This window comes from Oncorhynchus mykiss, chromosome 9 (genome assembly GCF_013265735.2).
Source record: "Oncorhynchus mykiss isolate Arlee chromosome 9, USDA_OmykA_1.1, whole genome shotgun sequence".
Taxonomy (NCBI): Eukaryota; Metazoa; Chordata; class Actinopteri; order Salmoniformes; family Salmonidae; genus Oncorhynchus; species Oncorhynchus mykiss.
Genome location: NC_048573.1, coordinates 28149812 through 28175876, shown reverse-complemented (window position 1 = coordinate 28175876; position 26065 = coordinate 28149812). Strand labels below are relative to the sequence as shown.

The window sequence follows — 26065 nt, the reverse complement described above, 5'->3', positions numbered from 1 at the left end:
CCTGTATTTTCTACTGTTCCGAATAAACAAAACCATGTTGCTGGCCACAGCACATTCTGAAGCACCAACCCAACACACAGGAACCTATCAGTGCCCAAGTGGCACTCACCCTGTAACATCAACACTTGCCAGAAAGAGGAGGCCTTACAACCATCCCAGCATACATTTTTTTAAATTAACATTTGTCATGCCTTTCCTCCTCAGCATTTTGTTTCCAGAGCTCCCACTGAGGACAAGGCAATGTCACTCATCCTTCATTCACTCAACCTTTCATTTCTTTTCTCCATTTTACATTTTTGTTTTCAATCCCTCACCTCCATCCATCCACCCACCACTCATACCAATAACCCTTGTCACCCTGACACCCTTGCCCAAGTCTCCCGTCCCTCCTCCCCACGCTCCCCGTGCTTCTGGCGGGAGCACTCAGGCTCGTACCACTCCTCCTCCTCTTCCTCATCTTCCTCCTGCTGGTATTCTCCCAGTGTTTGGCCCAGTAGGGAGGAGTTGTGCCACTATGTTCTCAGGGCCCTGGTCACCTGCTACCTGCTCCTCCTCTTCACCTCCTTCTTTGTGGTCTTATTCTCCGTCCACCCTGCCGCCCACTGTGGGCCCTACCACACCCACACTCAGGGGCCTCAGCCTCGGCACCCCCTTGGGCCCCTGCCTAGCCCAGGCCCCAGCGACATGCAGTGTAAGTTTGCCCAGAGTGAGGGAGAGGGCACAAACTTAAAACAATTTCCCCCCAAAACCTACTACCCTCTGTGCCCCACTTTCCCTGAACGTTCCTCCATATCCTGTTGACCACTATCAGATGTGCCTCATTTGAAGTCCACATTTGTTTAGGATATGACTTTTGGGCTCATTTGGTGAGCGTGGTGAGTGAAAATACATGCAAATAATTCCTTCATTGTACATGGCACTAGATATCAAATACTAAACAGAGGCACACACCCTGTTACTGTTCGTCATGGATCCCTGTGAAGAAGGGTTCTAAAAAAGTACCCCTTTTCTGAGGTTGCGTGTTGTAGGTTGGCCCGTTGTTGCACTCTGCTTCAGTGGCGCAAAGCAGCCCGAGTCTCCCACACAGCCGTCCAGTATGTGTGTACTCTGCTGCCCTCTGGAGGTCATGGTCTGCCATTGGAGTAGTCAGTCTAACCAGGGGTTGCCAGATCATAAGTACTGGGCTCATCATCACTGTCTTTGGAAATGTATACAGTAATGCATTTACAATGCACCAAGGTTGGGCATAGGAAAAAAGTATTACTGCATTGTTGATACTAGAGGTCGACCGATTATGATTTTTCAACGCCGATACCGATTATTGGAGGACCATGGAAGCCAATACCGATTAATCTGCCGATTTAAATTAATAATAATAATACATTTGTAATAATGATAATTACAACAATACTGAATGAACACTTATTTTAACTTCATATAATACATAAATAAAATCAATGTAGCCTCAAATAAATAATGAAACATGTTCAATTAATGCAAAAACAATGTGTTGGAGAAGAAAGTAAAAGTACAATATGTGCTATGTAAGAAAGCTAACGTTTCAGTTCCTTGCTCAGAACATGAGAACAAATGTTAGCTGGTGGTTCCTTTTAACATGAGTCTTCAATATTCCCAGGTAAGAAGTTTTAGGTTGTAGTTATTATAGGAATTATAGGACTATTTCCCTCTATACCATTTGTATTTCATTAACCTTTGACTATTGGATGTTCTTATAGGCACTTTAGTATTGCCAGTGTAACAGTATAGCTTCCGTCCCTCTCATCGCTCCTCCCTGGGCTCGAATCAGCAACACAACGACAGTTAGCGCGTGCTAACTAGCTAGCCATTTCACTTCGGTTACACGAGCCTCATCTCGGGAGTTGATAGGCTTGAAGTCATAAACAGCGCAATGCTTGAGGCACAACGAAGAGCTGCTGGCAAAACGCAGGAAAGTGCTGTTTGAATGAATGTTTACGCGCCTGCTTCTGCCTACCACCGCTCAGTCAGATACTTGTATGCTTGTATGCTCAGTCAGATTATATGCAACGCAGGACACGCTAGATAATATCTAGTAATATCATCAACCATGTGTAGTTAACTAGTGATTATGATCGATTGTTTTTTATAAGATAAGTTTAATGCTAGCTAGCAACTTACCTTGGCTTACTGCATTGGTGTAACAGGCAGTCTCCTTGTAGAGTGCAATGCGAGAGAGGCAGGTCGTTATTGCGTTGGACTAGTTAACTGTAAGGTTGCAAGATTGGATGCCCCGAGCTGACAAGGTGAAAATCTGTCGTTCTGCCCCTGAACAAGTCAGTTAACCCACAGTTCCTAGGCCGTCATTGAAAATAAGAATGTGTTCTTAACTGACTTACCTAGTTTTAACTAAAGATTAAATAAAGGTTTGTAAAAAAAAAAAAAAAATTGGCAAATCGGCGCCCAAAAATACAGATTTCCGATTATTCTGAAAACGTGAAATCGGCCCTAATTAATCGGCAATTCCGATTAATCGGTCGACCTTTAGTTGATACGTACGTCGAGAATTAGACTGTCGTCAGCTCCAGGGTTGACTGTGAACAGTCTAAAGGAGTGGGAGTACACTTTAAGGACTAGTTTTGATAGTTGTTTTCTTTGCACAGACAGCACTGAAGACTTCCAGGAAAGGAATGGTTTCATTGACCATTAGTCTCTACATTGACAGCGCATTTGATTAAGTGGATTGCATTTTTTGTGGAAAAGGATGAAGACTTCCCTTCGGTAGAATCAGAGTGATCTGGGCTATTCAAACTGTCTCGCTTCCCCAGCTGTAGACCGTGTGCCTTTCATTCTCATCAGGCTCAGACCGAGGCAGTCGGTCACGGAGGAAAAAGCTCTGCGCTCTGTTTCTCTCCTGTCAAAACCATGGATCTGTTTCTCATCTTATTGTTGTTGCTTTATCCACCAGGATCCAAACTGATGTGTGTGCACCTCAATATACAGTCCCTCATGGCAAGCAACATATTAAAGAGTACTAATGTTTCCTAAAAGAAGCCAATTTGTCAACAAAGCAAAATTATATTTTGTTTGCCGAGTCCCAGCTCTTAGTTTCTGAGAAAGCCATTCATCTATTTCTGATGTAGAAAATAACTGACGGGCAAACACAGCTTTGTTTTCACTCCGTGTGCTTATTGAGTGTTGTCAGGGGGACGTACCGGAGGTTTGTACGTGTTGGACGGGGCTGTATCATACGAACTGCCAGACTAGTAGCCAATCACTGGTGGCTTATGTAAGACCCAACTGGAGTGTTTTTTCTTTCTTTTTTCTTCACTGGAGTCTTCCTCACATTGGTGAACAACGTTCCGACAAGTACACAGAACCTGAGGGCAACCGTTACTAATTTGCATCCTTTGTGCTCTGTCAGTCTCGCCGATTGGAAGTGTCAGAAGGGACAATAGTGTCGAAGGTAAAGAGTTTACGAAAGAGAATTGATCTTTTTCTCATTCCTGGGACTTTAATTCTCTACGTTTTAAGTGCATGTTACGCTAAAAAAGTACTAACAGTCAGTACTAACAGTCAGTTCACTACCATTCCATTTGACATCTACCTCAAATAACAGATTTTCTAAACCACAAAACCTGCTTTATTTTTCTTTTACACCCATTACCTCTTACCTTGGCTACTTAACTTGCAAGGTAATGAAATCATGTTATCTGTGGAAAGGTTGTTGAAACACACACTCTCCCGTGTGTGTGTGTGTGTGTGTGTGTGTGTGTGTGTGTGTGTGTGTGTGTGTGTGTGTGTGTGTGTGTGTGTGTGTGTGTGTGTGTGTGTGTGTGTGTGTGTGTGTGTGTGTGTGTAAATGGTGAACCTTGGCCCCTGAACCTATTGACTGTGGTGTGGGTCATATTGTCACCACTACTTCAAATTGTATTGGTCACATACACTGTATTTAGCAGATGTTATTGTGGGTGTAGTGAAATAAATGTGTATTTGTCACATGCGCCAAATACAACCTTACAGTGTACTGCTTACTTACAAGGCCTTAACCAACAATGCAGTTTTTTTTTAAAAGTGTTAAAAGTATTTACTGAAGTAAAAAAAATAAATAAGGAGCAACAATAAAATAACAGTAGCGAGGCTATATTCAGGGGGTACCGGTACAGAGTCAATGTGCGGGGGCACAGGTTAGTCGAGGTAATTGATTTAATATGTACATGTAGGAAGAGGTAAAGTGACTATGCATAGATAATAAACAAAGAGTAGCAGCAGCGTAAAAATGTGGGTGATGACAATGAAAATAGTCTGCGTAGCCATTTGATTAGCTGTTCAGGAGTCTAATGGCTTAGGGGTAGAAACTGTTGTGAATGTTGACCGGTTTAAAAGGTCTTACTCACATCGGCTACGGAGAGCGTGATCACACAGTTGTCCGGAACAGCTGATGCTCTCATGCATGCTTCAGTGTTGCTTGCCTCGAAGCGAGCATAGAAGTTTAGTTCGTATGGTAGGCTCATGTCCCTGGTCAGCTCGCGGCTGTGCTTCCCTTTGTAGTCCGTAATTGTTTGCAAGCCCTGCCACATCCGATTAGCGTAGTACGATTCAATCTTAGTTCTGTATTGACACTTTGCCTGTTTGATGGTTCGTCAGAGGGCATAGCAGGATTTCTTACAAGCGTCCGGGTTAGAGTCCCGCTCCTTAAAAGCATCAGCTCTACCCTTTAGCTCAGTGCGGATGCTGCCTGTAATCCACGGCTTCTGGTTGGGGTATGTACGTACGGTCACTGTGGGGACGACGTCAACGATGCACTTATTGATGAAGCCAGTGACTGATGTGGTGTAGTCCTCAATGCCATTGGAAGAATCCCGGAACACATTCCAGTCTGTGCTAGCAATACAATTCCTGTAGCTTAGCATCTGCGTCATCTGACCACTCCCTTATTGAGCGAGTCACTGGTATTTCCTGCTTTAGTTTTTCCTTGTAAGCAGGAATCGGAGGATAGAGTTGTGTTCAGATTTGCCAAACGGAGGGCGAGGAAGAGCTTTTGTACGGATCTCCATGTGTGGAGTAAAGGTGGTCTAGAGTTTTTTTATTTTCTTTTTTTTTCTTTTTTTTCTGGTTGCCCATGAAACATGCTGGTAGAAATGAGGTGAAACCGATTTAAGTTTCCCAGCATTAAAGTCCCCGGCCACTAGGAGCGCCGCCTCTGGATGAACATTTTCTTGTTTGCCTATGGAAGTATTCAGCTCGTTGATTGCCGTCTTAGTGCCAGCATTGGTTTGTGGTGGTAAATAGACAGCTACGAAAAATATAGATGAAAACACTCTCTGTAAATAGTGTGGTCTACAGCTTATCATGAGATACTCTACCTCAGGTGAGCAAAACCTTGAGACTTCCTTAATATTACATTTTGTGCACCAGCTGTTATTTACAAATAAACACAGACCGCCACCTCTTGTCTTTACCCGAGGCAGTTGTTCTAGCTTGCCGATGGACTGAAAACCCAGCCAGCTGTATGTTATCCATGTCATCGTTCAGACACGACTTAAGTAAAAATACTTTAAAGTACTACTTAAGTCGTTTTTGGGGGTATCTGTACTTTACAATTTATATTTTGGTCAACTTTTTACTCCCTACATTTTCCATGACACCCAAAAGTACTTGTTATATTTTGAATGCTTAACAGGACAGGAAAATTGTCCAATTCACACACATATCAAGAGAATATCCCTACTGCCTCTGATCTGGCGGACTTACTAAACACAATGCATCTTTTGTAATTTATGTCTGTGTGTTGGAGTGTGCCCCCGGCTCTCCTTACATTTTAAAAACAAGACATGGTGCAGTCTGCTTCTCTTAATATAAGTAATTTGAAATGATTTATACTTTTACTTTTGATACTTATGTATATTTAGAAAGAAATACTTAGATTTTTACTCAAGTAGTATTTTACTGGGTGACTTTTACTTGAGGAACTTTCTATTAAGGTATCTATACTTTTACTCAAATAATTGGGTACTTTTTCCACCACTGCCTGTTGGTAGGATAGTCTTGATCGGAGCTCATCCATGTTATTATCCAACGATTGCACGTTGGCTAATAGGACTGATGGTAGAGCTGGTTTACTCACTCGCCGTCGGATCCCCGACCTACGACCCCGATTTCTCTGTCTCTCCTTCATGCGAATGACTGGGATTTGGGCCATGTCGGGTGTTTTGAAATAAATTGTTTGTGTCTGACTCGTTAAAGAAAAAAATCTTCATCCCGTACGAGGTGCGCAACCGCTGTCCTGATATCCAGAAGCTGTTTTCGGTCATAAGAGACGGTGGCAGAAACATTATGTGCAAAAAAACACACACAATAGCACAATTGGTTAGGAGCCCGTAAAACGGCAGCTATCTCCTCCGGCGCCATTCTTATTTTTCCAATGCTTGTGTTCCTAGCTGCAGCAGTGCAGTAAGTAGTATCTAACAGTTCACAACACACATCTAAAAGTAAAATAATGGAATTAATAAATATATAAATATTAGGACGATGGGATATAGACATTATGGATAGAATATTTTGTATATCTGTAGAATACGTAGGAAATAATTGTGTGTGTGTGTGTATACAGCAATAGTTGAATAGGATGGCTAGAATACAGTATGTAAACTCAGCAAAAAAATAAACGTCCCTTTTTCAAGACCCAGTCTTTCAAAGATAATTAGTAAAAATCAAAATAACTTCACAGATCTTCATTGTAAAGGGTTTAAACACTGTTTCCCATGCTTGTTCAATGAACCTTAAATCATTAATGGACATGCACCTGTGGAACGGTCGTTAAGACACTAACAGCTTACAGTTGGTAGGCAATTAAGGTCACAGTTATGAAAACGTAGGACACTAAAGAGGCCTTTCTACTGACTCTGAAAACACCAAAAGAAAGATGCCCAGGGTCCCTACTCATCTGTGTGAATGTGCCTTAGGCATGCTGCAAGGAGGCATGAGGACTGCAGATGTGGCCAGGGCCATAAATTGCAATGTCTGTACTGTGAGACGCCTAAGACAGTGCTACAGGGAGACAGGACGGACAGCTGATTGTCCTCGCAGTGGCAGACCACGTGTAACAACACCTGCACAGGATCGGTACATCCGAAAATCACACCTGCGGGACAAGTACAGGATGGCAACAACAACTGCCCGAGTTACACCAGGAACGCACAATCCCTCCATCGGTGCTCAGACTGTCCGCAATAGGCTGAGAGGCTGGACTGAGGGCTTGTAGGCTTGTTGTAAGGCAGGTCGTCACCAGACGTCACCGGCAACAATGTCGTCTATGGGCACAAACCCATCGTCGCTGGACCAGACAGGACTGGAAAAAAGTGCTATTCACTGACCAGTCTCAGTTTTGTCTCACCAGGGGTGATGGTCGGATTCACTTTTATCGTCGAAGGAATGAGCGTTACACCGAGGCCTGTACTCTGGAGCGGGATCGATTTGGAAGTGGAGGGTCCGTCATGGTCTGGGGCGGTGTGTCACAGCATCATCGGACTGAGCTTGTTGTCATTGCAGGCAATCTCAATGCTGTGCGTTACAGGGAAGACATCCTCCTCCCTCATGTGGTACCTTTCCTGCAGGCTCATCCTTACATGACCCTCCAGCATGACAATGCCACCAGACACACTGCTCGTTCTGTGCGTGATTTCCTGCAAGACAAGAATGTCAGTGTTCTGCCATGGCCAGCGAAGAGCCTGGATCTCAATCGGAGGGTGAGGTCTAGGGCCATTCCCCCCAGAAATGTCCGGGAACTTACAGGTGCCTTGGTGGAAGAGTGGGGTAACACTCTCACAGCAATAACTGGCAAATCTGTTGCAATCCATGAGGAGGAGATGCACTGCAGTACTTAATGCAGCTGGTGGCCACACCAGATACTGACTGTTACTTGTGATTTTGACCCCCCTTTGTTCAGGGACACGTCTGTGGAACGTTTTCAGTTTGTCTCAGTTGTTGAATCTTGTTATGTTTATACAAATATTTACACATGTTAAGTTTGCTGAAAATAAACGCAGTTGACAGTGAGGATGTTTATTTTTTTGCTGAGTTTACATATTAAATGAGTAAAATAGTATGTAAACATTATTAAAGTGACCAGGGATTCCATGTCTACAGTATGTACATATGGAAGCATCCTTTAAGGTGCAGGGTTGAGTAACCAGATGGTTGCCGGCTAGTGACAGTGACAAAGTTCAGGGCAGGGTACTGGGTGGAGGCCGGCTAGTGATGGCTATTTAACAGTCTGGTGGCCTTGAGATAGAAGCTGCTTTTCAGACTCTCGGTCCCAGCTTTGATGCACCTGTACTGACCTCGCCTTCTGGATGATAGCGGGATGAAGAGGCTGTGGCTCAGGTGGTTGATGTCCTTCATGATCTTTTTGGCCTTCCTGTGACATCGGATGCTGTACTGTAAGCGTCCTGGTGGGAAGGCAGTGTGCCCCCGATGATGCGTTGGGCAGACTGCACCACCTTCTGGAGAGCCCTGCTATTGCAGGCGGTGCAGTTGCCGTTCCAGGCGGTCATACAGCCCGACAGGATGCTCTCAATGGTGCATTTCTGGTTAATGTAAATCCCTCAAACTGCTCTAAAGGGATTCATTCACTCCCTTGATTACTTAACACATCAGAGGTGTGTTACTCGAATCGCCTACGATTGTGGGACAGTTCACTGTTAGGTTTGTGGCAACATGTGGAAATGTATTTTTTTTCTTCTCTCACTCCCCCTCTCAGCTCGTAAGCAGGAGATCATCAAAGTGACTGAGCAGCTGATTGAGGCCATCAACAATGGAGACTTTGAAGCCTATACGTTAGTGATCTTGTATTTTACCTACAGTGATCTACAACAGCGATTGCATACAGAGGACCTACAATCTAGATATTTATCCATATGCCAACACTGCACCATTTGAAAACGTAATTGTTTGTGTTCCACTTCTGTCTCACAGGAAGATCTGTGATCCCGGGCTTACATCCTTTGAGCCAGAGGCTTTGGGAAACCTATTGGAGGGAACCGACTTCCACAGATTCTACTTTGAGAACGGTAGAGCCCCTGCATTCCATTACGCACCAATGACTGTAGAAGCTTTAATGACCTTGATTGTGGGCTGATTCTATCCATTTCCCTCCAATCCGCCTCTCTCATCCAGCTCTGTCCAGGGGAAAGCAAGGGCCCGTCCACACCATCCTGCTCAACCCCCACGTGCACCTGATCGGCGACGACGCGGCGTGCATCGCTTACATCCGCCTCACCCAGTACATGGACGCCAGCGGCATGCCACGCACCATGCAGTCGGAGGAGACCCGCATCTGGCACCGCCGCGACGCCAAGTGGCAGAACATCCACTTCCACCGCTCCGGCTCGCCCACGGTGCCCGCCAAATAAATTGACTGGAGGTGGGATTATAGCCCTGTGCTGGCCTGACCTGCTTTATCCAGTCATTCTGGAGCTATGTAGCTAGATTGGTTCTGCTTTGGCCCTGCTATCCCCTACCTGGTCCCTGTCCTGTATCTCTAACTTGATCCGCTCCGCCTGCACTATGTAGCTGCTAGCCTGCTAATGTGTGTAGTGTGGTCTGCCTTTATTCTGGTTTAGCCCTGATCATCCCTAGTCTAGTCAAGGTAGGTGACTAGGTGTGCTTAGTCCACCCAACCTGCTTCATCCTGGAGCTATGTAGCTAGCTTGGTCTGCTTTGGTTTTGCTTTGGTCTTTCTCTAACTTAGCTGGCCTCAAACACATTTTTTACAATGCAAGTTACTAATTAGCACGTGTAAAATGCGTCAATTCCTCATCTTTCTGTCGCAGTTGAGGAGCCCCTAGCCTACAGCTGTCAGCTGACCTGCGGAATTTGCCTACTAAGTGTGTGACATCCTCTCCCAATCCCATCCCAACGCTACAACTTCGCCCTCTGAGTGTTGTTTACATATCGTCGCTGCTGGACTGAAGATTCTTCTTGTAAAATATAAAAAGGAAACAACAATCTTGACGATATAATTTTATAGAGAAAATGTTGGTGTTTTATCGCATTGTTCCATTCTTCTCAGTCTCATCGCAGGACATTTATGACTGAAACATATATATTTTTTATTTTAATACAATAATTTCCTAATTTTAAACATGTTTTAAGTTTGAATGCCATAGGAAAATGAATAGAGTACATGCCAGAGTTGTTGACGATATGTGAAGTTTGCAAATTTGTGGGTTTATGAGATATATCTGAGAGATTTTCAATCTTAAATAATATACAGTAATACAGTGTCGTCCGTAATTATTAGGACAGTGAAGCATTTTTTTCTTCTTTTGAAATCGTGGCTGAAGTTTAGAGTGCAGACTGACAGCTTTAATTTGACGTTATGTTCATCCGTATCGGCTCAACCGTTTGGAAATTACAGCACTTTTTGTACACAGTAGTCCTCCCCATTTTAGGGGACAAAGTATTGAGACAAATTCACTTAAATGTGTATTAAAGTAGTAAAAACTATGTGGTTTCATATTCATAGCACGCAATGACTACATTAAGTTTGTGACTCACATTTGTTGGATGCATTTTCTGTTTGTTGTGGTTGTTTCAGATTATTTTGTGCCCAATTAGAAATGAAGAGTAAATAATGTATTGTGTCATTTTGGAGTCACTTTTATACGGATACTCCTGAATGAATCGTGAATAATGATGAGTGAGAAAGTTAGACGCACAAATATCATACCAACACATGCTAACCTCTCACCATTACAATAATAGGGGGGGTTAGTATTTTGGGGGAGGGTATGATATTGTGTGTCTAACTTCCTTACTCATAAATATTAACGATTCATTTGAGATTATTCATAATCATAGTAGTCTCCACATGAGTGCAGAAAATCCAAAATGACACAATACATTATTTACCATTTAATTTCTATTGGGCACAAAATAATCTGTGTGGGGACACACACACACACACACACACACACACACTACTGTGTACAAAAAGTGCTGTAATTTATAAATGCTTCAGCCAATTAGGATGAAAATACCCTCAAATTAAAGATGACTGTCTGCCCTTGAAGGTCACTTCGATTTCAGAGCCAAAATGAAGAAAAAAATGCTTCTGTCCCAGTAATTACGGAGGGCACTCTATACGGCTTGGTTTTCCAATATTATCAGGGTCGGGGATATGCGGTGAACTGACAAACTCATGAGTGCATTCATATGATCTCAGTATTGCACATCGGTCCCAATGACAAAAGTGATATCCGTTAAGCTTTACAGGACAGTGACCAACATATCGCAGTTTGTCAACCCTTTTTTTTTTAAATGTCAGGTTTTTTTGTGTAGAAATGGCTATAAAAATCTATGAGAACATAAGTGAACGTCAAAACACGAGCGTGCTTCTTGTGGTGATGTATAGACTCGTGATTGAGTGAATCGCTATAGCTTCGCTTAAACTCTTGAGTATTAAACTGTTTAAACATTAGCTTAGTTTACAAATCGGTTGACAATTCAAGTTCACTTGTTCTCAATTGGCTCAATATTAAGTATGATTGCTGGGAATTTCAATTGACAATTTATGTTAAGGGAAAAATGGTACCTATGTTTCGTTATGATATGCGTTTGGCTATACATCATCACGTGAGAACTGTGAAGTCTCAATGATGGAATGTAAAACTATACTGTAGATATAATGTCCACGTATATTACTCGAGGCCATTGTATGACATGGAACGGATGATAATGATATGGATGATAAATATGTGAATTTTATTGGTTATTTTTTCTCTTAATTTTATATTGTTGAATTGATAGGTTGTCCCTTCTTGGATTATTGTTGATCATTTCTTCCAGTCCTCGCATATCGGTGGAACGATTGACCCCCCCCCCCCCCCCCCCCCCCCATGGAAGAAAATAAAGAGCCTTTTACTTACCCCTTTTACCACTGATGTGTCCCTGTGTGTTAATTACTCTCTTTGACAAGTAGCAACACACATTGTTTTATACTGAGGAGAAGTGAGACTGTTCTCAAGTATGGAATCACATTGTTCTGTCAGTTTTCCTAGTTGGTAGAGATTTATTAAATGGGTTTGTTTGTTTTGCCAATGGATATGTAAGGGAATGACTTGTTAAGTTGAACTGCACTATGGGACACTGTGTATATTGTTGCTATGAGGGAAATGGACTGATGTTTAAATGTTTAAAAAACTAACTAATAAAATGTGATTTCTTCCAAATGTCTTATTTCCATGCCTGTTTATCGTTTGTGATGCGTTCTCTCTATTTTTGAAGGCAAAATGAATCACTGTAAAATGTCGAAATTTAAATTCTAAATCTCTAAGGTAACCCTTTGTAGCTTGGTTAGGAAGCATGACAACCACTCCATACACATTTGACACATGTACAATTTTATTTTCTGCCACGTACAGACTGTAGCTGCTATGCCATGTTAGCAATTCTGTTTTTTCTTCCTGTTTATTCATTTCATAACTAATACATGCCCTCATAGATATATTTATATATTTATGTATAATAGTATCACCATGGAAACAAGATGCGGATTCATCGAATCAAAGGTACGTTTGACAGATTTCTTTTGTTTAATTTATTTCTCACTTTTTCTCACACAAAGTAAATTGACAAAGTGAGGAACCGTAATATTGTTACATCGATATAGTTCGTACTGCAAATGACACCAACAATGATTTCAGCCAGCCCAGGACTACAGTACATCCATGTCGGTTCTGTATTTGTTTCAGTCATGGTTTCCAGACCATTTCAGAATTTAAGTGAAGCCTTGTGTACATCGGCAACTTATCGGTCAAAGAGTTGAAATTGCAATTCCCTTGTTTCATCTCAACTCGCATCTTCAAATCGCACTCGCACCAACGCACGCGTAAAACACTCACGGCTCCGCAAAGTCGAGGAGAGGAAGAGCACGGATGGAAGTCAATAAATAAATATAGAAATCAAAGTCTGAATCAAAATGAAAATACACAAATCCAGAAAACTGATCAGTCTGTGGGGAGCCAAATTCATATTGATATTGCATGGGGGGGTATTTTACAGTGGATCTTTTTCCGAGGGCAGTAAGTTTAGGCTTTTACATCCTCTGCCGCCAAGACACCAACCCTCAATCTCACCAGTCAAAATACATTATCAGGCAAGAAATGTGAGGTTAACATTAGAAAGTAAAATAAGAAAGTTAGTTTCGAAATGAAGGTTAGAAACGTTCAAATGTAAGGTTAGAAAACAAGGCATGGGGATTCAAACCAGGGACCTTGAGTGTCGCAACCCGCGTTTAACGTCCGTCCATCTATCCATCCGCCGACTTACCTCCCTAACTTTTCTTACTTGATGCTCGCCTGTCACAAGCTCTTCCCCCAGGCCTTCCAACCAATCACATAGCTGCCCTCAGACAAGATTAAATAAGGAAAACTCCACTGAGTGAGAAATAATGCATTTGAAAAGGCTCTAGCAATATTCAGAGCATATCTATTGGGTTTATCTACTGATCGAAATTAAACAAAGCCAATTTTCTTTTTTTTTACATAAAGAATATTCCATCTCCACGGTACCATCACAGATCAGACCAAAAGTAATCTGTCAAAATCAAGATGTGCCAATCTTTTGAGATTATCCCCATTTATTTGATACCATTTGATACCAACAGAAGAAATCAACAGCAAATAAAACAAAACAACTACACCACACTGTCTCTGTGGTGTTTCTCTCTGTCCCCATCCTCACTTGTACAATCTTAACAGGCTTAATCAAAGCTACTGTAGACATTCATATGAGTAATGTACCACTGGGGTAAAATGAACAGGGGGTGAGATGTCAAACACGATTGAAGCTGTTGGGGGGGGGGGGGGGGTGGGGGGACGTACCTAGTGTTCTGACCCATAGGTGCAGTCATTTTGGATAAGTGCTCATACACGAAAGACAAGAAACGAGAACATTCCGGATCACAAATGGCCGGTCGCAATGTCAGTGAGGGTTCTATGGACTAACACACACTCGCATGCGTTCACACGCACAGAGGTGGCAGCAGTCTTGATGCACTGCTCAGAAGGAACACATCAGAAAGCCAGAAACAGAGAGGGATAGATATAGTGTGAAGGAAAAGATGCACAATGACAGTACATGGGAGCGGGGGCTGAAAGTGTGTGGTCAAAGGACCGGTCAAAAAAAGCAGACACATCGCACACGTAACCAGCTTGAGCTACCTTTGTAAAACAGAACTGTAGTGCTGAGCGATTATTGCATTCTGAGGTCGTTTTGGTTCGATTATCAATTTACATTTTGAAACATTAAATGCACTATGCATTATGTGGTTTGAATGCTGCAACAACACAGAATAAAACCATTAAAAAATGTCCCGTGACGGTAGTGACTGCCCATTACAGCTTATCACTTATTAGCCATCAGTTTCTCAGGTTACTTTACTTTTAAAGGGGCAATCATCAGTTTCTACGATCATTTTTGGACTTATAAATTACTGATATGTACCCAATGATTCTTGAAGAATAATAACTTAGAAATGTCTCATGAGCTTAGTTCAACTGTCGTACCTTATCAGAACCCAAAATATAAGCTTGTTTTACTCCAATGTTTGTAAACAATGTAAATTTAAACAAGCACTATATAGCCTCAAAACATGGTGAAAAAAACGTGTTTATCATGGATGGTCAGTTATTGAATCCATAATTCTATCTATGCATTTGAGAGAGGTTACATTTTTCCAGCCCCATCCCTCAGCTTATTACCAAAACAGGGTTGGGGAGGACACACTTTGTAATTGTTTCTGCTGCTGATTGCCGCTTTAATAAACTATTTCACTTGTTGCGTATATTACATTTGTTTCATTTGATGACTTTATTATTTCATTCCAAGTCATCATCTCTCTCTCTCTCTGTCTGACAAAATCACTATTTTAGTAGTTCTTCAAAGTAAATAAGGCATACTTTAATGACTGCTGAATACCAACTACTGTATTAATCACGTACATCAGGTATTTTCAGGTAGAGATACCTTGTGAAGAAACTGCTCTCTGTGTATCCCCCCGTTGATCGCGGAAGAACGGGCAAGTAGCCGTGCAATGGATTATGGTCATTGTAGTTAATTATCACGTTTTCGTTGCTAAACTAGAAAGAACATTGGCCTGTTGGAAACTACAACTCCCTACTACATCGCACAGTTCAGGCATGATCTGATACATTGCAAGAGAAATTACAGCGCAATGTGCACACTGAGCTCAGACAAAACCCAAACTAAATGGAATTCAAATAATTGAACCGACAGTCAAATAGTTGTTTTAAAAACAAAAAATAACCAACATTTTGTTTAATCGCGCAGCACTACAGAACTGTAGTGCAGGGTTATATGAGGGTGATTTGCTTCAGTAAAATGTTGGTTCAGATCACGTATTTGTCCTTGATGAAAGAATATGGAATTTCCTCCATTTTTACAGTATCTTTCCAAAACTCTTTGTGACAAGTGACTCCTAGTGGGGCGAAAAGGATCAACTTTGTTATGACCCTTCACCTCAGAGCAGAAGAGCGATTTTGATTGGTGCACCTACGTGTACAGCATGTACCGTGGGGGGGGGGGAAATGTAATAAATGCTTTTGAATTGCTGTTCGTTTCGTTTTCTCCCAGTCCGAGCATGTTTCTTCTCCTTTATTTACAAGAGTTTACAATCGTTCCTTCAGGAAGATGCCTGTGCATGAGGCGAATGTCAGAGGTGCCCCCTCTTTATTCCTTTTCCCTTTTTGTTTTCTTTTTGTTGCATTTTGTTTGCGTAGTCGTTTATTGTACCACAGCAGCCAAAAACTAGAAGAACCCCCCCCCCCAAAAAAAGGATAACGACCAAATAATATTCTAAGTAACCCGACGAGCAAGGGGATACTATCTTTGGTCACAAAATGAGCAAATAAAACAGGAAAAGTCAAAAGGAAAACGACCCCAAAACAAGTGAAAGCACAAATAACAAAAATAAAAAGTGTTCCATTATTTGCCACAAAAGGGAAAAAAACAACAAAAAAAACAAAAACGCAATCCAGTGTCTTTAGCGGGAGATGTCTGTGTGGAAGGTAAAGATCAGGGGTGAGCTTACAAGACTTCATAGGCTTTTTGTGGATAGGGGGCTTATGTAGCATGGGGGGGGGGCAGGGCCAAAAGGGAAGAAGAACAACTCAGCCAGCAAATCAAATCAGTCCATCACTTCTTCTTTCTCTTCTCCTCCTCTTTCTCTCCTTCCTCCTCCTCCTTGGCACAATAGCGTTGGAGCAGCAGGTGCAGGTGTTGCCGAAGGGCATCGGGTTGCAGGGTCTCTGGGGTGTCGTCCAGCCGCTCCAGGAGCACATGCTTACCCTGGGCGTCTTTCACCACAGTCCTCTTCTGGGTACGAGACTTACGCATCTGGGTTCTGGAGATGGAATGGGAGAGGGAGGGAGGGAGTTTCGAGGTTATTAGGCTTGGTGAGGCAATTGTTTTCAAACAACCTGTCAAAGTTTTGATAGCGCTTCATTGACAGGCTTGCAGTTTGTAGGTTGACCGTCATTTTTTCAAATTAAAACACATCATGCATGTTAGACCACGCTCTAACATCAGGAACACATGAGTAATCTGAACGCATCACACAAGCCCCATGACTAAAGGCCCTATGATTAAAGGAGAAGTTAGCTTCTTTTTTTTACGAACATATCTAAATGTTTGATGGAAATGGCATGTTATAGAAGGTTCCAGACATTATAGAAGGTTATAGAAGGTTTTTTGCGATTTTCCTTGTTTTTGAGAAACTTACCCTGACCAGTGATTCATTTCCTCATCTTCGTTGTGCAGTACGGGGGCCCTGAAAAAACATTAACAAATTCTCCAAAAACACCCAAATACGTCCTTTTAGAAACGAAAACGCTCCCAATTTAGGGATGCAGGTCTTTACATGTTGTACACATGAAATTATGTCATTATGAACTTTATCCGCAACATTATATTCATATTTGTACGACTTAAGCTATTTCCCCTATCCAGCTGTTCATTTCTCCGTGTAGCCTGCTGCTAGAGGTAACTGCCAAAATAAAGGAAACACCAACATAAAGTGTCTTAATAGGGCGTTGGACCGCCACGAGCCAGAACAGCTTCAATGTGCCTTGGCATATATTCTACAAGGGTCTGGAACTTCCTGTGTGGAAGCACCTGCTTTCAATATACTTTGTATCCCTCGTTTTTACTCAAGTTTCTTTGTTTTGGCAGTTTAACTGTACAATGGACAGAGAGGTATCGCTCGAGTCGCAAAACAATATGGAATATAACGTTGCGGATAAAGCATTTTGGTGTTTTTAGGAGCATTTGTTCATGCTTTTTCAGAGGAGCCCCGTACTGCACAACGAGTATGAAGAAATTAATCCCTGGTTTGGGTAAATTTCACAAAAACAAATGAAACCGCACAATAAGTGTCTGGACCCACCTATAACATGCCATTTACATCAAAAAATAGAGATCTGGTTGTAAAAAAACTCAATTCATATAACTTACCTTTCAAATCACCATGTCAAAATGTAAGCATCTGCGGTGTGTTTAAGAGTTATGGTTAAGATATAGAGGGGAGGTATTCACTAACCTGCTTCCTGATATGTTTATGCTGTATAGCCAATGCCATGGCCTGTTTGGCATAACAACAATCATAGGTGTTGGTCATATAGCACAACCACAGCTGTATTCACACCATGCGTTCAGATAAATCACGCAGGAAACCAACAGGAATGTCCAAACAAAGACGGACGTGTCAATGAATGAACTCCCATTCTGTTCTCAAACCTTTTGACCACAGAACCGTCGTCCTTCACAACCTCTTTCTCTACTAAATGAGGAAGTTGGATTTTTCCAAAGCCTCCAGCATAACTCAACGCCTGGAAGTGACAGAACAAGGAAAAGGACATTTCAAACACCAAAACCCAGTGTCTCTGGTCCTAGGGTTGATCTTCAAACTGGCGCTCAATAATGTTTTTAACGAGACAGATTAAAAACAGACATGCTCCTAAAGAACACGTTACAGTCAAGAAGCATTCAGCTTTATATTCCAGGCACAGTATTGCTAATATCAACCTGCTCTGCTCGAGCCACTGAGGTAGAAAAGTCACAACTCTCCCTCCCTGACGACTGACCTTCTCAAAGTCCTCCTTGGCCGAGGGGAGGTCTGCGGCCAGCGTTGAGTCACCCGTCTGCTTCTCCATCCTCTCGCCCCTCACCACCGTCGTCTTGACCACCTTGCTGACCTTTCGGCCCTGCACCTGCTCTGACTCGAAGTCCGAGGCCGTGGTGGCCCCCAGGGCCAAGGGCTCCAAGAAGGTCAACTGGAGAGGTCAAACACAGGGTTCAAAGGTCACTGATACAGAAGATGACAAAACTTGATTATACAGTACACACTGTAAGGATATACAGTCATTATGGACACATTATATAGTGTGGTGTAGCCCGAACTATACACGGACAATGAATAGACAAGGGATCTCAGCACATACACTCTTAGAAGAAAATCAGCTGTCCCCATAGAAGAACCCTTCTTGGTTCCAGGTATAAACCCTTCTTAGTTCCAGGTAGAACCTTTTTGTGTTCCATGTAAAACCAAAGGTTCTACATGAAACCCAAAAGGGTTCTTCAAAGGGTTCTCCTATGGGGGACAACCAAATAATGTTTAAAGGTTCTAGATAGCACCCAAGTGTAGGGCTCAGAAAGCAGGTTAAAGGTACAATAAGGCTTTTAATGGAAACATCTAAAAATACATTGAAGTCAAAAGGCTCTGTCATAGCAATGAGACTTACTCTAAGCACCAAATGAGTCAAATGTACTTTATTCAAACATTAATGTCCATGGAGCTTTGGAGAGCTTGTTGCTTCTCTCCTTATGGCAAATCCCCAGTACAGTATTTCCCAGGTGCTGCCAATTTAACCAAAACAAATCACATTTTATTGGTCGTATACACATATATAGCAGATCTTATTGCGGATATAGCGATATGCTTGTGTGTGATGGGGTGTGTAGACATTGTGGACAGTGTGTTGATAGAATATTTGAGTATATCTGTCGGATACGCAGGATAGAATAGCATAGATACAGAAATAGCTGAATAGGATGGCATTCACCCATCTGCTAAATTGGCCAAGTGACCTACCACAGGGGGTTATGGGAGGTGTTGTGTTCTATCTGGCAGCCATGTTGCTGTCGTAGGCCTACATGTTTCTCCTTTGCATGGTGTTTCCTTCCACGTTTTTGTTTTTGGGTTATTCATTGTCAAGCTTTAAAAATCGAAGCCAGGCTGCAACATTTTAGTAGCCTAGCTAGGACTGTGGCATGTGTCTGCACATTTCTCTCTGGGCACACATGAAAGCAGCGCAATTGAAGTTGAATTCGCCGATGCGAGCGCACCAGGCCGTAATTTCATAAAGTAGATGACTCAACTACTGACTCACTTATTTCTCACTTGTGTGTCCTGTTCAGCCGTGTTTGACACATGCGCAAGCCTATTAGCCACATTAAGACTGACGTGTGATCATTGCCCTTGCTAGTATGATTGTATTGACATTCCCAGCCTTAGCTACAGTCATCCGTTTTTTGGGGGGTCAAAATATTGAGTCATTGAAACTGAAACAGTGCATCCTGAATGAAGGCAGCAAACAATGTCCCAGGCCAGCTGTGATTTACAACCTGATAGCAATAGTTTTTAAGACTACCAAGACATTTATTAGTGAATTATATGAATCATGCATTGAACGGAATCCATCTATTTTTTGCTAACAGTGAATTATGTCATGGAATTTTAAAAACCTCTTATGAAGTTGGTTTTGAAGCATGAACTGGAAGTTGTATATGTTAAACTGATATTATGATTCTGTTTTTTTTTCTCCATATCTACAAAGTAGTTAAAACGATGTCAGTTCCACATTAAGGCCCAGACACCCCTGTGACATCATAATATCCACAGTGTACGTAAACCCTGTAATACACAATAGTTTCCAGAAATACTGGAATATTGACCCCAAACAAAGTCTATAGACACAAAGACAGCAGGCTGACACACATACAGACAGACTGACCTCGGTCTGATCTCCCTCGCTCCGGACCACAGTCCTCTTCACTACCTTGGAGAAGCCGTCTCCTTCCTCCACACTGACCATCTCCTGGTGAGATCCCTCCACCGTCACCTCCTCTCTCTCCACGCCGTCTGGAGAGAAGTACTTACGGATCACCTTCCGCGTGATCTGGGGGAAAGAGACCAGAAAGAGAGGAAAGTTACCACTAGTAGAGCACTGAGCTGCATGACTAGGTCATGTAATATAAAACACACATACAGTATTTGCCTGAGGAGACTGGATTACTTTACAATTGACAAACATGGCTACATAGTAGTTACAGTATGTAGTTGAGATCTACTGTAAATCGGGGTGTGTTCAAGAGTTAAGTGTCTGTTATACAGTGAATGTAGATGCAAAATGTCCCTTTACCTTCTTGACTACCAGGTTTCCATGCTCATCCATGTACTGTTCCTCTGTCACTGTTTGCGGAGGGATGTCTGGCAGATCATCCGCCTAGAGAGAGAAGAGATACACAGTCATACAACTGACACTGAACAAATACACAGCAAGTACACAGAATAACCGGCTTAAACATTGTAAAACCCACTCAAAAAGGAAATAAACCGTTTTCAATCATTATCTAAGACCATAAAGGTTTAATCAACAAAACGATATGGCATATGAGGGTGCAGAATGAAATAGAAATCCAAATTTGAAAAATGACCCAACAGTTCGAGGTGAAGTGCAGCACAGCAACAAAACTACCCACAAGCTAAAACTCGACTCCCATCTAACCCCAACCCCACATCACACCACACTAGGGCAGGGCCCACTTCCCCACATGCTCCTTCAATGCCGTATACCTGGATGATAACTCTGCGTCGGACCACCCTGGTGGTCAACACCTCCTCCTCTGAGCTATCCGATGACAGCAACCCTAGCTCCTCATTTATCTCCTGAGAGACACCACACAGCCATTGTGGCCACCATAGATCAGTATAACATGGTTACACATTTTGTTTAGTTCCTTCAGGCACTGTTACTGCAGGCACAGAACAACAGGCAAGTAAGTGTTCCTTCTTTTCTCTTTCTTGGCTCTTTACTTTGCTCTCATAGGGATGCCGAAAAGGCATTCAAAAGTAGGCTATTGTAGACCTGATAGAAATTCAAAGAAAAAAATATACAGTATGACAGAGGTTCTATAAAATGGTGGAGATGGAAGATGAAGAGAAGGCACAGTTGCACAACAATTTCCAACAAAACCAGCCATGCAAGATATGGCCACGATAATCCAAAGAAATGGTGGTCAAAGCTGCAGACAAGCACGTCTGTATGGAATGTTGATGTGGAATATGAAGTACTGACAGTGAAGGTAATTATTTCACAAAAATGTTACAGAATATATTTGTATGTACTCTTCATTGCACCAGATAACCTAGCTGAAAATATAAGAATAATTTGCAAACACAGCAAAAAAGCATTCTCATAATTAAGTATTATCATTATCGATCAGGCTTTTGTCACATGATTATTCCATTGTGTTGGTCAGTAACCCCACTTTGAAGTGGTTTTGACCTGGTGTGTTTTGTTTGGTAAGTATGCACACATGCAGACACACCACTCATAAGCTTCTTGTATTAGTCTCTGTGTTTGAGTTAGTTGATGTCCTCTCTGGACTGTGGCAACACTGCAATCAGCCTGCGAAGCTGGGACACAAGCCAGGGCAGGGTGCAGTCGTCATGCTTGACCTCTTACCCGTTCCAGAGAGTATTCATCATCATCGTACCCTGCCTGCGACCTGGAGGGTAGCTCCTCACACGTGGGTACAGTTTCACTTTCACTTTCTGGTCCGTCATAAATGCCATAGTCCCTAAGACTTTCACTACCCAAAGAGAAGCGATTTTGGTCATCCACCCGTAGGAACTGTGCGCTGCATACAGGGCTTCCTTTGAGGAAGCCCGTTTCCAGAGTGCTGCAGAAGGGGGTTGGGGATGGAGGCTCCTCGATGTGGTAGAGGACCTCAGGTTCCTCTGGCTCCAGATCCTCTGCCTCTGAGAAGTCTGAGAAATCATCTTTGCAGTCAAAGAACTCCAGGTCTGAATTTTCTTGGGCGGGATCTGATTGGGCATCTGGCCCAAATGAAGAGAGTGTTTTCTCAAATTCGCCGATCACTCGCTTAAAGTCTGGCGAGAATTCAAAGGCTTCTGCAGATCCAGGTGTAGCAGACTTGGAAGCGAACTCAGGACCCATCAGGGTGGTGGTTGTGACCTGACACTTATCTGACTGAGGGTCGCTGAAGACTGGAGAAACTGGACTCATATCAGTGGGGGACAACTGGCTACACTCGGAGACTCTCAGAGAGTGGCGTCCGGAAAACAGGGCCTCGTAATCTGGTGGCACCAGGAATTGGCTCGACATCGGCGAAAATAACTCACCCGAATGAGTCTCCTCGAATTCCTCTTGTGTAAATTCACTCCAGTCGGAGAATTCCTGAGTGGCAGAGTCAAGTAACTTTAGTTTAGGTGTCACTGCTCTATGGGTAGTGAAAGGGTATTGTTCACTGATCTGCAATGGGGTTGATATCAGAGGTTTGTAGCCTGTGGCTGTCTTTGTCTGCTTAGGTGATACCAGACCTGATATGCTTGTTTCTTGACTCAAGTCTAATACTGCCTTTTGCTCATGTAAAGTACTTTCCGTTACCAAGGTAGACTCTAATTTGCTTTGCATTTTCCCATAACTGGTCTTCAACTGTATTTCCTTGGGTGTTTGAGACGGAGCCTGGAAGTAAATGTTGACATCACTTGAACAAGTATTCTTCAAATGTGTTGTTACAGCAAGTCAGTTGGCATGCTCCAATAACATCCCATCAATAAACTGCAACACACTAACATGAGAGAACTTGGTTGACTAAGGTCTCGTTAGTAATTTTCTCCCACAACACCATGTCACATTTAAATCACTGCAAGAACATTGGAGAGCAAACCAAGCAATTATAAAGGTCAACATCACAGTGCCCAAAAATGTCACAGTAATAGCAATATGCTTGCACACAAACTGTTACTAAGAGCTCAAATGAGTCAGAATCGGTTAGTTACATCACCCACCATCTAAGTGCATTGTGATCGTACACACATTCCTTAGATACACTCCATTTTGCACAAACCCATTGGTGAATCCAGACATCCATTTCGACCATACAGTGTTATTGTCATCCTCCATTAGAATTGGGAGTTATTCCATTAATCCATAGCACGTGCAAAGTCAGCTTTATCATGCTCTCTCTCTTACCCTCGGTGGGGCATCCTGGGTCTTTATTGTATCAGCACTGAGGCGCAGGACCTCTACTTCTTCCTCACTTCTGTCCTTGACCTTCACTGGTTGTTGCTTAACCTGGACATCTTTCTGGACCGTTTTGACATTTTCCAAACCCATAGTGGCTTGGGGAGTTGGGATGGTTTCAGCATGCTCTGAACCATGCTTTGTCCGTGCCTGTTCCGTAGATGTAATAACCATTTCTGCTACTAGCCCACTGACCCTTGGTAAGCCTTGATCTGTCCTGCTCATTTGTCCCTGCTCTTTTTCAAATTTAGTAGCTGGGACTGACAACAGAGTAACACCCACTGTGTTTTCTTCTGGCGACATTGGGAGACGCTCAGACGTTAATACAGATGTCACATGACTCAACGCACCTGCTTTAAATGTCATTGTTTCTGTGCCTGTAATAACTAAACTCAACTCTTCATGTGATGCACCTGATTCAGGAGACGACTGCCTTCGGTGGACATCGGCCCAAGAATCTACAGGTAAAGCTACAAATACAGTGTCTGATGACACAGACTCAGGCGAAGACGTTCTATCACTAAGGGCCCGGGGTTCCATGAAGTACTGAGATAATATCCTCATAAACTCAGGCACTGGTGAGTCAGGCGATAGCCGTCTATTCCTGCCGACTGACTCTAGAGAATCAGGTGAGGATGGCCGACTCTCTAATGCTGATGATGATATGACCATTAGCTCATACTCAGAGCCAGAGGTCATGGATTCAGGTGATGATGACCTGTGTTCTATGGTGGCATACTCCATATTACATGAATCAATACCTGACACACCTGATCTTGTATACTGAGGGATTGGTGAGTCTGGAGAAAGCGATCTATTGTCATTGATCTCATGCATTGATTCAGGTGAAGATGATCTAACCTTATCCATTGACATTGTTGATTCTAGAGACATGGTTCTGTATTCAACAGACTCAGTGGATAGCGGTCTATCCTTCTCAACTTGTTTCTCGAATAATAGAGATTCAGGTGATGACGTTCTAACATCTGCCTTTAACACCAGTGTTGCAGGTGATATGGGTCGGCAGTCAGGTAATGACTCGGGTGATAGACGCTTATCCTCAGTCTCCGATACAGACACTATGACCCATTCATCTCCAGAGTCTGATTTGGAGTGAGGGGAAGCTGATCTGTGACCTGTTTCAAATGTACACTCCGATACTACTTCTGCTGCTAGTGATTCAGGTAAAACTATATCAGATACGCTTGGAACACTCTCAGTAGGAGCTACATCCTGATCAATCTTGACTGTCTCAGTTGTAGTTTCTGAAGGTTCCACTTGCCAATCTGGTAGAGCTTCTGTGCTGATCTCAGTGCTACCTTGAGCAACTTCTCTCTCCTCTGGAGAAGTCTGTATGCACTCTATACTCTCAGTCAAAGCTACATCCTGATCGATCTTGGCTGTTTCAGTGGTAGCTGCTGGTTCCACTTGTGGACCAGGTACAGGACTGACGTCTGTGCTACCTTGAGCAACGTCTTCCTCACCAGGAGAAGTCTCTACATGTGCTTCGCTACTTCCAGTATACTCCAAGAAGCCTGTTTTACTCAAGAAGGTTTCTCCTACATATTGGGCGTCGTGAATTTGAGAGATAAGCTTGCAAAGCTCTGTATCATACATACGATTGTATTCTTCTACCATCATGGCTGTTCCAGGTACAGGTGAACCTGATGAAGCAGCCTTAGGTTTCTGTTCTGTTGCTTCTATTGACAATATTTCTGATGGGGAAACATGCTCAGGAATGAGACTTTTGGTTGGCAACACTGTTTCCTCAATGTTAGAAAATACCAAGTCAAAATCCATGTCTGATGTTATTGATAATGGAGATGAAGACCTATATCCTGTTTCTACTGTGGTAGACCCAAGTGCGCTCTCTGTAAATAGTGGAATTGGTGACTGAGGTGAAAAAGCATTCACTGATGCCACTGATTCAGGTGAGTCTGGTCTCAATTCAACAGAGGAAGACTCTGAAATGAGTGGAGCATATTCTACATCTGAAGCCACTGATTCAGGGGATGAGGATCTATATCCAATCATGGACTCTCGTAGTACCTGTCTAAACTCAGGTATGGGTGAGTCAGGTGACAGTGTCCTGTATTCATCTATAGATAATATTGAATCAGGTGATGAGGGTCTGTTGTGGAAAAGCATTGAGGCATACAAGAATAACTCATTTTCAAATTCTTCATCTGACAATACTGATGCAGGTGATGATGATCTGATTCCTGTCATAAATATGGTTGGTTCTGGGAAATATTGTAGGTATTGTGGCAGAGGAGAGTCTGGAGACAGACACCTGAACTCATCCACTGATGCTGTAGATTCAGGAGAAGATGATCTGACGTTTGTCAGTAGCATGACAGATTCAGGTGACATGGGGCAATACTCTGATAAAGACTCAGGTGATAGGGGTCTTTCCTCTGTATCTGACACGATTGACTCTGGTGAGTCTGGTCTCTGCCAAAAGGCAAAAGCCTTAGATGAAGGCCTATCTTTATCTGAGAAGATTGTTGAAAAAATATCAGAAAGCTCACATTCGTTGTCTGACAGTACTGATAATAGTGATCGGGGTCTATCTTCATGGAATGAAGACATTAAGGGCAGAGTCCCACATTCCATATCTGAGCACATTGATTCAGGTGAAGTTGATCTGTATCCAATAAAATATGGAATAGATTCAG

At 42.7% G+C, this 26065-nt stretch overlaps 2 protein-coding genes across 19 annotated transcripts in view; one reads left to right on the top strand and one right to left on the bottom strand.

The window, feature by feature from the left end:
• camk2d1 (calcium/calmodulin-dependent protein kinase (CaM kinase) II delta 1) overlaps window positions 1–12209 on the top strand; it is a 119793-nt gene extending 107584 nt beyond the window's left edge. For all 12 annotated transcript variants that reach the window (XM_021615346.2, XM_021615342.2, XM_036987760.1 and 9 more), the window contains 4 exons: window positions 8738–8813; window positions 8953–9047; window positions 9154–9400; window positions 9810–12209. In XM_021615346.2, the coding sequence (XP_021471021.1) occupies window positions 8738–8813; window positions 8953–9047; window positions 9154–9389 (407 nt within the window). In that variant the 3' untranslated portion in view covers window positions 9390–9400; window positions 9810–12209. The remainder of the gene's footprint in view (window positions 1–8737; window positions 8814–8952; window positions 9048–9153; window positions 9401–9809) is intronic.
• Window positions 12210–15622: 3413 nt separating this feature from the next.
• Window positions 15623–26065, bottom strand: part of ank2b (ankyrin 2b, neuronal) — a 164376-nt gene continuing 153933 nt past the window's right edge. For all 7 annotated transcript variants that reach the window (XM_036987751.1, XM_036987750.1, XM_036987755.1 and 4 more), the window contains 5 exons: window positions 20478–20561; window positions 20070–20234; window positions 18141–18329; window positions 17794–17885; window positions 15623–16402 (listed from right to left, as the gene is read on the bottom strand). In XM_036987751.1, coding sequence (XP_036843646.1) covers window positions 16195–16402; window positions 17794–17885; window positions 18141–18329; window positions 20070–20234; window positions 20478–20561 — 738 coding nt within the window. In that variant the 3' untranslated portion in view covers window positions 15623–16194. The remainder of the gene's footprint in view (window positions 16403–17793; window positions 17886–18140; window positions 18330–20069; window positions 20235–20477; window positions 20562–26065) is intronic.